General features: G+C 50.2%; 1 protein-coding gene across 10 annotated transcripts in view; it reads right to left on the reverse strand.

Annotated features, from left to right (window-relative positions):
* Nucleotides 1-1,100: 1,100 nt before the first annotated feature.
* The window catches only part of PEAK1 (pseudopodium enriched atypical kinase 1), a 250,264-nt gene continuing 234,588 nt past the window's right edge, over nt 1,101-16,776 (reverse strand). For all 10 annotated transcript variants that reach the window (XM_074296510.1, XM_074296507.1, XM_074296511.1 and 7 more), the window contains 2 exons: nt 6,872-8,006; nt 1,101-5,943 (listed from right to left, as the gene is read on the reverse strand). In XM_074296510.1, coding sequence (XP_074152611.1) covers nt 6,873-8,006 — 1,134 coding nt within the window. In that variant the 3' untranslated portion in view covers nt 1,101-5,943; nt 6,872. The remainder of the gene's footprint in view (nt 5,944-6,871; nt 8,007-16,776) is intronic.

Raw genomic sequence — 16,776 nt, forward strand, 5'->3', positions numbered from 1 at the left:
TGGAGTTTGGTTCAGAGGGTGATGAACACCAGGGAACCCTGACTGCTACGGCCAGGCTACCTGACTGGGGTGGAAGCCTGCACTTTAGAGGTCCGGCCACCAGAGGGCACTGGCGGCACACAGAAATTTCAGCACCAAGGAGAGCTGGAAAGAATTGTATCACCCACAAAGCCTGCTATTAATTCGATGTAATTTCTCTTTCTAGTAGTGGGACTTAAGGGCTAAGGAGAGGATGAAGAGAAAATGCAAGACTTAGCGTGGAGATGAATGTCTTTCACCCTTGGAAAAACAGAATCTTAGGATGTCGGAGCCAGAAAGGACCTCGGGGACGGCTGCTCCACCGGGGGGACCTGGGCTGGGACAGCTGGGGTGCGATCTCAGACACGTCTGCTCCCCTCCTTGGGCCCGATTCATCCTCTGCAAAATCTGGGGGCCCTTCCAGGCCTCCACGGTTGATCCTATGCTCAAACTGTCCAACATCCCTCACCGGGTAGGGGGGAAACTGAGGCTAGGAGAGAAGCAACTGAACCAGTTGACTTTTCACCCAGCTCTCTCATTCTGAAACTCTCCTCTTCCCTCCTAATGAGTAAGGGATTTCTTTTCTTTTCTTTTCTTTTTTTTTTTTTTTTTTGGTTCCCTCAATGCTTACACTGTCTGACACACAGTTGGTGCTTAATAAATGCTAGTTGATGGATGTTCTCAGTCTAGGATTCCGGATCTGCCACTTACTACCTGTGTGGCCTGGGGCAGGATTGTATCCTCTCTATTTCCTCCTCTGTAAAAGGAAGGGCTTGGATTCAAGGAGCAGCCACAGCGGTCTCTGCCTTCTCACAGCCCTGATACTTTGGGACTCGGGGCCTGCACCAAACACTTTGGGGGCACAGAGCAAACATCCATCCAAATTCTTGTTCCAAGAAGGAAAACCCAGCTTTCCCCGGAATGATCCTCCTCTGCCTTCCAGACACCCCGGAAATGCATGAAGGTCCTTGAGGCAGCTTGTTGTATGCTAGGAGGACAATTCTCTCTGCAGACTGACCACCCCCTACCCACCATGGAAATGTGAAAAGGAAAGAAGTCTAGGCAATGATTAGCACACCTGGTTTCAGTGTAATAAAACAAGTTTATTTACACAGTAACATGAATGCCACAGCGTCCACAGCAAAGTACCACAGCAAACCAGAGCATAGAAGTGCCCCCCAATGACAGGGGGAGGTTTATATATTTATACATCTATAAAATGGGCAACCAGCGAGATGAAGCTTCAGATAAAGCGACTGAGACAACAAGCTTTCCACACAGAAAGCTTCCACAGAGCAAGGGGGCGGGCTTGGAAGACTCACTGGAAAGACAATTCCAAGGACAAAAGCCAGAGAGAGCCAGAGTCTCTTCTGGCGGGTGGCCTCGGAGCCCCGATGTCCTGTGTGGCAACGACAGAGAATCCTAACCCAGCGATCTCAGACCCTCACGAGACTGGCAGGGTAAGGGATGCCTGCTCGGGCTTGAACAAGCCGAGCAAGTTGTTCTTTCAAAGAGGCTCCCCTGAAACCTTTGGGTAGGGCAACATTCAAGCATATTTGCTGTGTGCGGGTCCTCACGCACTCCAACCATCCTCTCTCCTCCTCTTCCTCCTCCTCCTCCTCCTCCTCCTCTCTCACACACATATACACACACACAAGAAGGGCAAAGTGGATTTTCTGAAATACAATAAAGTTCATAGTAATATATATATATTTATATATATGTCTATATATTTCTTCTATGTAAAAAAATTTCCAACATCCTCTGAATCCCTGAAACCACCTTGGATTAAAAAAATACAGAGGGTGGGATGGGCGTTAAGAGGCTGGCCCACAGCACGGAGGCTGTCCTCGGCGGGGCAGCGCCCAGATGGGGAAGGAGGAGAGCGTTGGGGGCAGCTCAGATGGAACACGCTTCCCCAGTGCTGTAGCAGCAAATTGAGTTCATTTTGCACAGGCCTGGGCAAAAGGGGGAGACAGCTGGCGAGCCCCTTTCTCCTTCTGGGCACTTAGTAACTATTACATGATGGTAATGTTGAGTGGTAAACACCTCTGCAGGAAGGTTTATAAAAACATTCACAATCCATTAAGAAATCTCCCAAGAATTCTTTAGAACACTACCTACTGAAACCACCATTAAAAAAAAAAAATCCTTCAAATACAGTGTCAAAGAGACGGGCTGTTTCTTCACAAGCTTAGCCCCATGGAACAGCTCCTGACTGTCCCTTCCAGGAGACGCGAGGGAGGGAGGGTTTTTAGGGGGGGGGAAGGGTGGTCAGGTTCCTGGGAACCTTACATTCACTCTAGGGTGGGCTTTTGGGGGGAGGGGGTGGTTTTCTCCTTTCCTACCACATGACTTTGCTATTAAAAAAATAAATAAAGTTTTTTTTTGTTGTTTTTTTTTTGTTTTTTGTTTGTTTTAAGGGTGGAGGTGGAATGCCTGTCAACTCCTCTCCCCGGCATCAGCTTTGGCAAAAGCTTTGCCGTAAGCATCGGGGTAAACCGGACTTCGTGTCTTTGGTACCTTCCCTCCCTAAGGCCTCTGCAACGCCGGCCTCCCCCCGTCAGCCCCTTGGGGTCCTGGGCCCGCCCAATTCCCTGGGGACCGATGAGGGCAGCCAGCTGGATTTCAGTGCACAGTTAAGAGCAGCGATTGGAGTTCCAGGCTGCAGATCATGTGGGGACTTAGAGTATTAACTCGAATGAGGTAAAATGAACAGTCCAGACAGGAAGGAAGTGAAACAATAAGTGACCCCTTAAGCTGAGCCAGACTTCTGGAGTGGGGAGAGCAGTGCTGGGCCCGCAGGAGGCTCCGGGTTCAAATTCTGACTTGGCCCTCCTTCCTCACTCCCCTGTCCTATGCTGTCATTCTGCTAGATGGGAGAGCCTGGGAAAATTATTCAGCTCTGTCAGCCTCGGTTCCTCTTTCTGTAAGGTACAGAGCAAGAAGCATGAAGAGGGTGGAAGGAACATCTCTCAAACTTGCACAGTTCCAGGGGCCTCTTGGGATCCTTCGAAATGCCAAAATGTCAGCGCTATCACGCTTCTTGTGGTCGGATCCATATTTTGCAGATCATTTGCTTTGCTCTTTAGCTCCTGCTAACTCGTTTAGAGACACTTGGAGCAGAATGTCAGCTCTAAGGAGGAGGCCTGGGAAGGAGGAAGGCTTCTCAAGGCTGGTTTTAGGGGTTCGCAGATGATTTCCCAGCCAGTGTCAGACAACTTACGGCTCGGCTCTGGGAAGCCTGTGGCTCACAGTCTGACCCAGGGGCCTTTGGGAGGCCTTTGGATCCAGGGACTTTCCAACAAGATTTCTGCTAAAATCCAAGAGAGACTTCTTCTAAAATCTCTGGGCTTATGATACCAAGGTTGCCCGCTCATTCGGAGCGTGGAAGCAAAGGTGGATTCACCTCATCCCTTCTGAAGTAAAATGTGTTTCCCAAACTCTAAATAATGTGTTTCATGCTTCCCCTCTCCGCTTGCCTTCTGGGCCATGACCCCACCCCAGTCTATCTTGGATACCTTGGCAAGGGGTGAGGTGTTGGGGTCTCTCCAGACCTCCCAGCTTTAGCTTCTGAAGCCAGAGTCTGAGACCCTGCCAGAGAACCCAGCTCTGAATTCCTATCCGAGGCCTGATGGCCTCATCTCCCGGTCGGCTTCCACAGATTTCCATTTCTCCCTTTTCTACCAGAAATGCTCTTTGCTTTTAGAATCCAAGTTAGCACCTATTTGAAAGGCTGTTCCCTCCCACCAAATCTTAAGGCTTCTCAGGATTTGGGTAGACTTTCGAGTCATCCTCTTTTAAGAGTAGACTTTAATCTCTTTCAAGAGTAGATTCTAATTCTAACAAGGCACTCACTATGTCACACATCCCATCCTCGGTCTAAGCAGCTCCAGCCCTACTACGCTCCTGCTAACCCCAACAGGCTAGAGGCTCGGCCTTCTCTCTCCGGCTTTACCAAAGTGCTTGCTTTAAATGGTGTCCAAAAGGCTGCTTGATTTTTCAATTCTCTTGATATAGATGGAAGTGTCTTGAGTAGAAAGTTAAAGTATTCCAATGGAAAATAAAAAAAAAAAAATCTCTATTTCCAATCAATACTGTCGACTGCAAACTGTAGTCATTACTTCAGAAAACTGAAAGGGCTTTGGCGCTCACCACCCAACCCCTGCGTCTGTCTGTGGCTACCCGAGGTGGAGGAGGATGCTTCCTGCAACTCAAGCACGTTTAAAATATTTGCCACAATCATGAAGACGTGTGAACGCTTTGTTTTGGAATCCATTCTTCGAAAATCCCGAGATGTTCTTTCTTCCCTTTCCAAGGCACTGCCCTGAAGAAACCATTCATCTTTCACCTCTGGAAAGTCTCGGGCCTCGTCCAACTTGTCCGCATTCACCCCTTGAAAGAACAGCAAGCTCGGCTTGCCCCCAAAGCAATCAGCGAACAACAGGGACCATCACCCAACAAGTGCTAAGGGTTCCCGGCATCACCAGGGCAACAGGCGGGCTCCATCGACAGTGCACTGCGAGGATCACAGATCTCCCCGGGGAGCCCCACCCCCACACAGCACCCTGGCTGAGGCTCTCGGCTGGGGGCCCAGGGATCCACCCTGGTGTGGCCAGCGTTCTGGTGACGAGATCCAAGTCATCACATGCACACACAGAACGAAAACGAGAAAGCTGAGGGGTAAAGAAGGGTCAGGGACCAGGTGCACTAATATAAAACTACAAAACGTGCTGTGTGCAAGTTGCCAAAAGAAGCGACACCTAGAATGGATGTGTCAGTAATGAGAAGGGCCAGGTGGGCTGGAGGACGTGCCTGCTGGAATGGCCCAGGGCCAGGGACCATAGGGTTCTAACTAAAGCAGCTGAAGCTAGCGGGTAGAGCGGGAGGGCTGGGGCAGCCTCTGGGGAGCCCCACTCACTCACAGCTCTAAATTCGGGGGCTGACTAGGCTGAGGGTTCATTCTTCCCCGGGCAGCTGGCACACGGCAGCCAGACCAAGGCCCCTGGGCCCCCCAGGGGCTTTCTAGGGGAGAAGACCGACACATACTGGAAGGAAGCACATCATTAACCAACTCCCTTTAACATCTCTTGTTTCCTTTAAAAAAAAGTAACATTGCAATAAAATACATTCTCCTTCTCCTTTCCTGATCACTCACAGACACCAGTGAATCAAATGAAAGGCTTAAAAAAAATCACCAAAGTTTAGAAGTGTTTCCAAGGCCACTAACGTGCTGTGTAATCCTGCACAGGCGATCTGGGCCCCCGACCCATGGGCTCAGCCTGAGGGCCTGGGGCTGGGGAGGAGGAGGAGGGGAGGCTTCCCGGGACCCCAGGTCATTGATGGTCCCAGCACATACACATGGTCAAAGTGGCTATTTTGTTTTCAAGGCCAAAGTAAACGGATTACTCACAGTTTTGAATGAAATAAACATACAAACATCCACACATGTAAAAAGCACTCCTATCTGAAGCTCATTTATGTGCCAGGAGAGGAAGGGGGGACTCTGGAGGTCTCGCTTCAGGTCAGGTTGCAACGTAAACACTGTAATATACAGCTTAAAAAATACATACAGGAATTGCACATCTATCCATCGGAGAGAAGCACGGGGCTCAGAAGGAAGGCCGTCGGCTCGGCGACGCTCGGTGTCAGCGGGTCCACGCCGTTCCCAGCGCCGTCCTTCTGAGCCATTTGGGCATGATTTGGAACCTAGTAATACTGAGCGTGGGCCCGGGTGCCTAAGGAGGAGGCTCTGATGGAGAGGAGGCCCACAGCGGAGGGCAGGGAGAAGGTCCGAGGTTTCCGTTGGGCAGCTCCCCTCCCTCCTCTGCCCGGCCGGCACCTCAAGGGCCGCTGACTCCCTCCCTCCACATACATCTTCGGGCTCAGCTAGCAGCCGCTCTGCTGGGGGAGTGCGGTCTGGGGCTGCCAAGAGAAGGAAGTGAGCCAATTACTGCCTGAGATCGGGGCCCTGCCGAAGCCGCCCGCCCTGACCCTAATCACAAACAACCCTTGGGACTCTGCTCGCCCTCCCAGCCTGGAGGATGGTGCAGGGAGTCACGCCCAGTGACAGGTCAGCCGTCCCCTCGGGAGGCCCCCGGACCCACCTGAAGAGCAGAATGATCCACTTTCCTACTCAGGGGCTGCAAATGGCTAAAGACTCACTGAGGTAGGGGGGTGGGAGGCTACACAACATATGCTTTGGAGCAACCAAAGGAAGCAGTTCTGCAGTCCTGGCTCTCTCCGGGTCCAGGGGCGAGGCTTACCTGGCTGGGACCCACCCGCCATCTGCCCTACACCATGTGGCCCTCGGTGAGGCTGTCAGCAGGGCGAGGAGCACAGCCTTGCCGGGCTGGGAGAGCACACGGATGTTTGCAACAAGGAAGAGGAAGATCACCTATTCTGTGAGCTTACTGCTGCTGATGGGGATGAGTTAATTCTGTATATTTCTATGTAAAATATGACATGCTGAAAAGTCAGTGAGGGACTATCCAGAAGGTGGGGGTGGGGGGATTTAAACGTAGCTCACTGTATTCACACCCAAGGAAATTGTTCCTTCAGGGATGTTTTCTTCTCTCATTCATCTCTATTTATAGAAACATTAGGCTGGGAGATATTCGGGTGGAAGACAACTGCACATTATGGCAGATTAATTTCTGGGGAATTTCAGACTGACTCTGTCCCCTCCGTGCAGAGGGCTGGGGGCGACCTTGCCAGGCGGGCCCCGTACGCTCCGCCCCTCTCCTATCCTTTCTCTTCCTGGGCCGTGGGTGAGCCACTTTCTAAGGGAAGGCGCGACGGGACAGGGCCCAGGGAGGGCCGGAGGTGCCAAGAGGACCCCGATCCCACGCACCTTAACGGTGTTGGAGGATGCTGACGATGCAGCCGAGCGAGTCCGTGGTGGCGAAGGCCAGGTACTGAGCACAGAGCCAGTCTTCCAGGCTGATCCCGCACTCTCTGTCCAAAGACTTCTCTGCGAACTTGATCATGAGCAGGGTCCGCTTAATGTCCAGCCAGTTCTGGAGAACGGCGTTTTTCTGGCTGGGGCTGGCCAGGCTGTGGAGCGTCTGGAAGAGGTCCTCCCGGGGCCCCCAGAGGAGGCACTGCAGGATACCCTTGGCGTCAGAGATGAGGATGCGCTCCGAAGGGTTGGGGTTCAGAAGACAGCTGGCGAGCTGCTGCAGCCCCCACGAGTAGGGTGAGCGGCAGGGGATACGGGGAAGGTCGGCGCGGGTGTACTCCTTCTCCTTCAGCTCTGGGTTCTCGTCGAAGGGATTGGGGAGGTGCAGCATCTCATAGATCAAGATGCCAGTCTGGAACTCGTCGCACTTTTTGTACTGCGTGGCGGTGATGATCTCAGGAGCCAGGCGGGACTGGTCCCGAAAGACCTCGGGGTCCACCAGATGGCTCTTCTGCTTGGCCTGGGAGAAATTGCTCACGATCAGTCTGGTCGGGGACGCAGCGGCCGGGCCGGGCTCGCCCTTCTGGGCGCTTCCGCCGGCCCGGCAGTGGAGGAGGAGCAGGTTCTCCAGCCGCAGGTCGCAGTGCGTGACGTGGTAGGGCTTGAGGTGCTCGAGGCCGGAGCACAGCTGCAGGAGAAGCAGGCACACCTGCCGCTCGTATGTGTCGGGGCTCTTCCCGTGCTGGGCCAGAGACTCCCGCACGAAATCTGCCACGGTGAGGTAGGGGACCTCGCGGGTGATGACCACCACGTGGCTGCGCTGCTTGCTGGGGCCGCCCCTCTGGGCCGACTCCGCGCCGGCGGACGCGGCTCTGCCCCGTGGCTCGGCCCCCTCTTCTTCCTCCGCTTCCATTTCATCGTCTTCCTTCTCGGGGGCATCGGGATCTTCCCAGGGAAGAAGGCGGACGGGAACTTCGGCTAGGAAATGGCCGCAGTCCTGCTGGATGTTAAAGTGAATGGCCAGGCTCTGCCGGACGGCCAGACTGTGGTAATACTGTTGGGACTCTTTAGCTTTGCTTTTGCAAATCTGGAAAAATAAAAAGAAGGGATTAGAAAGGCCTCTGCACTTTCAATATCAGACTTTAAAGACACAACAGATCTGGACTCAGTTGTGAGTCATGGGAGCAGCTCTTTTTGGCAGGGCTAGGGAACTTGGGGCTCAAGACCCTTTCCAACGGGCCTTCCGGAAGCTTTGCAGGCAAAGAGCCATAAAAGAGAAGGAGCCTACCCTCAGTCTGCTCTAAAAAGCACCTCAGCAGAAGAGAGGGGCCACAGTGCATGGCTCTGGGCCCCCCTCACCACTGAAAAACCGTCCTCAGTCACTCTCCTGTCCGGGAGTCCCGCAGAGAGGGCCCACCCACCAGGTGTTCTTTCATCTTCCTCCCAGCGGCATCTAATAAACACCTGCTGAAACAAGTTCGAATAGAGTCCCATTAGTAGCTTTTCACTCCCTCTCCTGATGCTTCCTTAGAGCTGGGCCAGTTGGCTGCTCAGGGGCCATGGATCCGAACCCAGGCTCTTGGGGGGGGCCTATGCCAAGGCAAGGCTCTGGAGAGAACTCTAGAGGTGAGCCATCCGTCTCCCGCCTTTGGAGCAGAGTGAAACAAAGGGAGGATTCTCACCAAAAGATTCTGCCAGAGGAAAGCAATACATTCTCTGTTCTGATGGCAATCCCACAATGGCATCCTGGTGCCAGAAAGAGTCCTGGATTCCCTTCTGCCTGATGTTCTGCTGCCCGAGCAGCCTGTGACAAGTGCCTTCCCTTCGGTGGGTCTCAGTTTCCTCATCTACGCAATGTCGGTCTCTGGGTTCCCTTCCCTTCCTCTATTTCTGATCATCTGAAGTCCTGAGGGTTCAAAAGGGAAGCCCGTCATCAGCCTCAATACTGGCTCCAGGCCAATCGGAGAAGCTGATTCTGACCAGCTCCCCTTTAGATAAATCACTTAATTTCTGTAGGCCGCTCAGGGTCCTTCTCTGAAATGGGGAGAATGTACTTGCATTCCCTACCCTCGTTCTGTAAGTCCTACAGTGACAGAGCAAAAGGAACTCCCCCTTACTGACGGGCTCGTCCACTCCTCCACACCCCTCAAAAACTATCTGAAAAACGAACAGTCCTATAGCAGCATCCGGGCCTTCTGCTAATAAAGGCAACAACAGGAGAATACGTTCCCCACGCCATTGACTGAACCAGGGACTAAAGCACATAACCGCCCCATAACCTGCCCCACCAACCAGGTGAATCCCTTCATTCCAAGCTCTCCTCAACCTGAGGGTGCTTCCTGGCTCCATAAATATCAAAGCCTTCCCAGCAACACAGCCAGCAGTGTTTACATTATCGGTTATCACAGTCACTCAGAAAGGAAGCAAATTTACCCGATGCATTTTCTAGTCAATTTTATTTAAGAAGAGAAAATGCATCATTTTCTTAGGAGGATGGGAATAGCGGACCCCCAGTTCTGAGGAATCTCACCCTCTGATTTCCACTCAAATGTACATTTTCTGAGAGATGACCAAAGGCAAGGGAGTCTCCGGGGAGAGAAGCCTCTCTGGTTTATGGTATTTATACATATTTATTGCTGCCGAGTGCCTCATTGCCAGTGATAGGGCCATAGGAATACAGAAACAAAGAGACATCATAAAACAGTTGTTCATTCGGGGCTGACTGTGGAGAGGCAGCAGGGTGGAGACTTATAGGAATAAAGGTCGGCTCTGGGTTCCAGGGTCCACTTTGACCCCCTACTCACCAGGCCTCTGGTTTCTTCATTAGCCTTGGGGGGAGGGGTGTGAAAAGGTGCTTGGCCAGTAAGGGCTGGGATTCCCACAGAAAGTGTTGGGGCTCTTTAAGAATCACTCACTCTCCAATCACAGCTAGCCTCCGTTGTGAGCGTGGCCCAGAGCTCTTTGAAGGTGGGGCTGTTTCTCACTTGGTTCTTTGGTCACTGTGAACCCTTTCCCTATCTCCCTTTGCCCTGCCAGGAGCCTCATCCCAGAGGACGGCCCCTGTAGCTTGCTTGGGTTGGCTGCCATGCTGGCCAGTGTGGGCCCCGAGGCTTGTGCTCATCCGCCTGCCTTGCAGCATTTCTGTGGGACGCTGATCAAGGAACTTCTTACGTATGGCTCATGCTCTTTCAGAGCTCCTCCACTCCCATCACTTTGTCATGCAATAGCTTTCAAGGTCCATTTGTGGAGAAGACCAAACTGTCCAGCTGAAGGTCCAAAGGTTGCGAGACAGTCAGAGACTCCTGGTGGCTAGTCTAGCAAACTCATTCTCTAGATGGGGAAAATAAGGCTCAAAGCTTGGAGTCCCACGGCCGGAAAACAGCACCAGTGGGTCCTTCGTTCAGGTCTGAACTGGAAGGAGGATTGAGGACCCCTCCCTTCCCAGATGAGTAGAGCTCCAGTCAGGAGGGCCCTCGGCAGCAGCCCTGGGCCGAGGGGCCAGCACGGAGCCTCGCCCCCACATTCTGGGCCTGACGGAATCCAAGAGCTCTCATCCTCACATCCCTGGCTTGTATTTAGAACCATGTATAACTTAAATATTAACCTCAACAAATCCAAAGACATCATCAAACCCTTATTCTGAAATACCATCTAGAGACCAAATGACCAGACCGAAAATTTAGAGAGCACACCCTAGTTTTCCAAACACTTGCATGAACACACGTGTCTTAGTGCTGAAAATGAGATGAAGCCATAACTGGGAAGTGCTTAACAAAATAAATAAAAACAAAATTAAACTTAGGGGATGTTTTGATGTGGTTTTCTAAGTTACCATCTGCCGCAGGGCTCCTTATGTATGGGCTAGTGGCCTCTGTTTCTATCCAAGTTTGGTGAAAGGTAAATTTTTATTTGTATAGGAATGAACCTTGATGTCCTAACGAGTTCCCTTCTCATCCAGGTTTGACAATGGTATGAGCATTAAACATTTGCATATTTTTACAATAAGAAATTAGGAAGAAAACCATTTTTTTTTTTTTTTTGGTTCTGAGAATTCTAGTCATTTTTCTTGCCTGTGCTCCCTGAAGGAGATTTCTGGGAAGTTATGCTCCGTGTGGATCTGTCTGGAAGCAGAAGAGGTGGTCATTGCCCACGACCTCCATCTTTCCACGGATGCCACGTCCTGATCGCTCGGTCAATGTGCTGGCAGAGGCCTGTGTGTCAGAACGCCAGGGGGAATGAGGGTCTGCCTGTAGATGGCTACGGGAAAGGGGGGGGGGAGGATGATTAAATCTAACTAAGCTGACAAAAACTCTCATCAAGCCGAGATTTGCTGGGATATCCACAGCTTTGTAGCCTGCAAATAGGGGAAGCCATTCTCATTTGGATTACTTTTTTCTTTAAACCTTTAGGTTTGAGTGGATAATAAAAAGATGGCTACTCCCACCTGAACTTATGCTTCACTTCTCACAACTCCAGCTGAACTCTCAAAATGATTTACAAAGAAAGAATGACAAATCGGTCAGTCATTTGGCTGTGTGGATGGGAGGGAACGGTCTCCACACAGATAGCTACGCTGAACAGGCCAGCATTGCCTAATCTCTCTATCTTGCAACATTTAGAAGAAGACTAATGGGTCAATGATTTTAAGGGTAAATGGAAAGAGAATTCTGGGCCGAGAAACAGGGGAAAAATACCAGGGCTTCTAATTGGTTTAGACCCATCAAAACAGTCACAATTAAGCACACAGACCTATGGAGATTTCCATAATCGGATTTCTCATATGATGGGTATCTCATAAATCTCTATTATGGAGCCCACTATGATGTTAATTTAGATAGGAGTATTAAATTCTAAGAAATAATGTTCTGTGCACTACATAGTAGATCTTTTTCAAATATTAATAACTTGACTGTTTTAGTTTCTACAAACCTAAATGACCTGCCTCCCAATGATAAATTTCTAGCCTCAAAGAGTTATCTGAGAAAGCAAAGTATTGTTGCTAGGACAAATGGACAATATTCTGTCCCGTTCTTTCTTCTGCCCAGTGTTTTATTCTATCCAGGGAATGAATTCACTTCTTGAACCTCCTGAATGAGCTCTGAATTCAGCCTTTTCATTTTTTATTCTTTTGAAAAACGTTCAAGTCCCTTCTTCAGTATAGGGGTGGAGCTCAGACAATAGTCACAGGGTTGTTTCAGAGTAATCTGGAAGGTCCCTTGACAACCAGGAGCTCTTTCTGTAGGCCTGCTGGCCTTTCATCATTCTGAAGTAGGAACAAACCATGAACTTCAAAGGCTTTGTAATATACTACAAGACTTCTTTTTGTAATGCCTAAGTAAATGACTTCCTTCCCTTTTCTTTCTGATGCTTTTTCCCCCCAAGAATTCTGGGAAATAGTTTAAAAACTGCTTTGAACCTGAGCAGGTTCTGCGCTGGACATTTCTTGAACAGGAAGGGAAACCTAGCTGGCAAAGCACTTGAGGGAGCATTCCTAACACAGTGCTGCGCCTGCCAGGGCATAAGCACTCCTGCTGAGGTCCTTTTCTCCACGTCAGAGTGGTACCCAAGAATAGCATGCAGGGTAAACCTGGGATGCTGAAGAGTTTGGGGGAGGAATCCTGGGGACCTCGGTTCTCTCTGGTGCTCACTTCTAGAGAAAGAGGCAATTGGCTGGCTGACTGGGTGGCTGATCCACAAGCACCAACCCATGCCTTCATGGGAAGGGACTCCAAGAGCAGCTGGACGCTCAGCTGGTTAAGAAGGATCCCAGGGCAAAAGGAAGCAGGGCAAGAATGCCAGTCGCTCTGGTTTCCATATCTTTTCTTCTTTAAGATGCTGCTGCTGCAAGACCCTGGGAAAAAGCCTGATACTCAAATGCCAGAGGGCAGAGCTCAGCATGGCGACCCTTTGCTCAGAAAAGGGAGAAGAGAAACTGACAGGCACAGTCTCAAGCTGCATTTCCCTATAATCTTTGCACGTTCAGTTTAGCAATAGAAACAGCAAAGATCTGTTGAACTATAAATAAAACCAGAAGCCTCGACTGGTGAGAGGAAGGTCTTCCTGCGGTCTCGCTGCACATGCAATCTCTGAAAACTTTAATGGATGCTGTTCCTTTTGGAGCAGGCCCCATGTCAGTGTTGCTCATGGTAACTGCTCTACCCACGTTCCAGGCAAAGGGGGGATGCTGATTTTTGGAAGAACTGTCCAAGCCTTATGCTGAGATTTTAAAAGGAGAACTCAAGCCCAGGTGTGGGGAGGTGACTGCCCCCTGTGCATGTCTGGTGTGCGACTACGAGCGTGAAACCCTCAGCTGGGTGCCTGTTGTCCTTGCTGCCTGAAGAGGATCAAAGAGGATCGCTCTGTTGGGGGTCAAGGCCCAGCATGTCCAGCCAATCCCAGCCTCAGGTCAGGCACAAACGGTCCATCGGAGCTCTTCTCTGAATCTGGGCGTCTCCCGTTTCTTTTGAGCTCCTGCAATTCTGCGGCACTTGAAGTGTCTTCTTTGATTGGGCCCCTCACTGGTCCTGGGCCAGCGTCTCCCAAGTCTCGGTCAGTTCCCAAATTCTTCAGAGGGCCCTTGTACCGCTTCTGAGCTCCCTGCGAGCGCCTGCCCGAGTCCTCAGACAAGTGTACATTCGAACACCGTGGCCAGCCTGACAGGGTTGGAGGCTTGGCAGTTTACTGGAGAAAGGCCCTCAGTGGCCGGCACTTGTCCTGCCAGGAGACCTTCGGAATCTTCCCAAGACAATTACACGGAGGCGCTTCGGTCCCCCGGCATGGCAGACTGAACCCAACGAGGCCGGCACACGGCTCTGCAGACCTTCCATGGGGATTTTCCTTTCCGCTTCCTCACTTTTCCTCAGAGCCTTCCAAATCACGAGCTGGCTCTGGAAACGCGTGCATCTGCCTCATTATCAGTGTGGACATCCCTGGGAAGCATCCTGGGAAGAGAACTTATCAGCAGCAATGGCTGACGTTCCGTGCATGGTTGGGGCAGTGCTGGGAGTGGAGACACCTCTGCAGACAGACCCATGGGACCCGGGGCTGGGTCACTCTCCACTTGTGAGAAACGCCGGATCCAGTAGCCAAGGAGGCTGACGTCCATGTGCTGGCAGGGGGTGCTCTTCTGCCTCGCCTGGGCATTTTACTGGGCCTCGATGAACCTTCAGTGAGAGGGACATTGCCAGGCAGGAACTGCCGAGTGATGAAAAGGAGAACCGCTGTGGACCACGATTGGGCACCGTTGGGCCAGTCTGCCAATTACACAAAGGCAGAGCCACCCGAGGAAACCCCAAAGCCCCCAAAGTGACGCCAGTCCCCCTGAGAGGACCCAGGGCCCTTCCCAGAGCCTGACATGGCGCCCAGCCCAGCTGTGGCAAGTGCCCCAAAGGTGTCGGCTCTGTGACCTGCTGGGAAGGCCTGGCCCCCACCCCGTCCTGTGACTGGCCACTTCCACTTCCTCTCCGGACCTCAGCTCTCTCTCAAGAGGTCCTGTAGTTGGGTGTTTGTTTGTTTGGTTTTTTTAAATTTTAATATTTTTTTATTTAAAATTTTGATTTCCAAATTCTATCCCTCCCTCCCTCCCTCTCTGAGATGATAAGCAACCAGAGATTGGTTATACATGTGTGATTATGTAAAACATTCCCACCCATGAGCCTTTTGGGCTCTTGATCTGACAATCCTATGATTTAGGGAAATTGAAGGCACGGTACCTCGGAGCTTCTGGAGCATTACACTTATAGAACTAAATTTACAAAGGGACAGTCCAGAGCGCACAAATGTGAAAATTGGGATAATATCACATATTATGAATCATTTGATGAGGAAGGGAGATTGAGATAGAAAATCATGGTACTGAAGTAAGAATTAGACTAGATAAGAGAAAATGGGATTTGAATCTTGGCTCTGCCACTGAACCAGCAGTGTAACCTTGACCAGCCACATGCACGCAACTTCCTTACTAAGAAAGCAAGCTGGGGGCCTGACCTTGAAGACCACAGCGGTCTCTTCCATCTCTAACAACCCATGATGCCCTGGGCCTGGGGGACACGCACTTGAGCTTACTAAACTGATTATATGAAGGGTGAATATAATGTTACGTGTGTCTAATCTAAGAAACATTCTATGTAGTGAGGATGTACTAGGAAGTTTGGGGAGGGCCTCATACTTTAGAACTTCAATTCTTATAAAAATGTCCATTCTCAAGAAATCCATTCCTATGCTTAGAAGAGAAGTTTACTACCTTGTACATATCTTACATCTTGGGGATTCTCTTTACAATATATACATTAGAACCTAAAAGAAACTTCTATTCTTAAGTTAAAATGGCAGGACGTTTGAGTGCAAGGGGAACGTTTGTCACAGTTGTACAGATTGGGAAAAGCAAGGGACAAAGTTGTCCAAGAGTCTGCCTAGAGTCAAGATTAGAACTCACTTTATTTGATGTTCTTGGGAGCAGAGATTATATATGGGACTTGCATGAGGTGAAAGGTGAAACAACCTTTGGCTCCCTGGAGGCCTCTACTTTTGGGTTATGACCCAGGCCACAGGATGGCACCAATGTGTGGCAAGCGGACAAGGTTGGAGCCTGTTGGGCACTTTGGAATGCATTCGGCCCTGAAATGAGGCGGCTACTGAGTGCCAGCAGCTCGGAACACGTGTGCCGTTTGGGGTAGGAGAGGAGAGAAGTTCTGCTGATTCATCACTGTGGGTAGTTTCAGTGTAGAGAGTTTTATGTTAAATTAAGAAATTGGAACTTTCAGTTCCTTCCATGTCAGTAAGCTAGTAATTAATTACCCATGTCTATAGCTAGAAATTCTGACCAGTCCCACTTGTTTCTGTTAATGCTTTTTCAGTTAGTGTCTTGCTTTCTCATCATCCTCTGGAAAAAGATAAACTGGGATTCTGCAGCCTACAGAGCTAGAGAAGATGCTGGTCTCCATGGGTCACCTGGATTGTTCCAGACTTTTAGCCAGGTATTTGGGAGAGCTAAAAGCTAAGAAGTCATTCTACTGTAATAACAGGCATACCGGTTTTCCCAGAACCTCACTTCTAAAGGATTTAGCAGGCTGCCGCTAAGGCGAGGATCTGCAGTGCTCTGTGGACTTTAGACAGAACAGCAATTAACTGATAAATTTTATTAGTTGTATTTTTATTAGTTTCGATTTGTTATGGTCCTCTGGAAGTAATTTTGGTCAGATTTCCTGGAAGGCACTTGGCCAGGCCGGCTGTAAGAGTGTAGTTAAGTTACTCAGGCTCTCACTTGAAGAAAGGCCCGTTTATCAGAAACAGTAGTTCCAAAGGATACGGTCTAGATATGGTCCAAAGAATGGAGAATTATTCTCTGTGAGACCTTGGACAAAGCCCTTTATACACTGGAAGTCTCAGTCTCCTCATTTCTAAAATGAGGGGGTTAAATGAGATGATTTCAAGTCTCTTCAACTTTGGCCTGAGATCCTAGAAAGCAACTCAGCCATGGGAACAACGGGGCTGGGGATGCCATTTTGGGGCCTGCAGATGTTGTGTTTGGATTTTACTGGTTTTCTAGCCAAAGGTCTATTCGCTAGTTCCACTGAGATTTGGGAAGGGGGTCAAGTTTACGTGAAATATCTCTGGCACTGTATCTAGTACAGACTCCCCTACGAGTACATACACATACGAGTAACAAGTGGGAAGGGATCAGTAGCCACAACAAGAATCAATCAGATTCCCGTAATTCAGTGCTGAAGAGACACCACAGGCTACCCAATTCAATCCCTTTGACACAGAGAGAAACTGAGGCCCAAAGTAGTAAAAAGATGTTCACAGGCCATTTTAATACTTCTCTTGCCCTCCAAATATCTGATCACTCTTGATCT

The sequence above is a fragment of the Sminthopsis crassicaudata genome, chromosome 2, assembly GCF_048593235.1.
Source record: "Sminthopsis crassicaudata isolate SCR6 chromosome 2, ASM4859323v1, whole genome shotgun sequence".
Classification (NCBI taxonomy): Eukaryota; Metazoa; Chordata; class Mammalia; order Dasyuromorphia; family Dasyuridae; genus Sminthopsis; species Sminthopsis crassicaudata.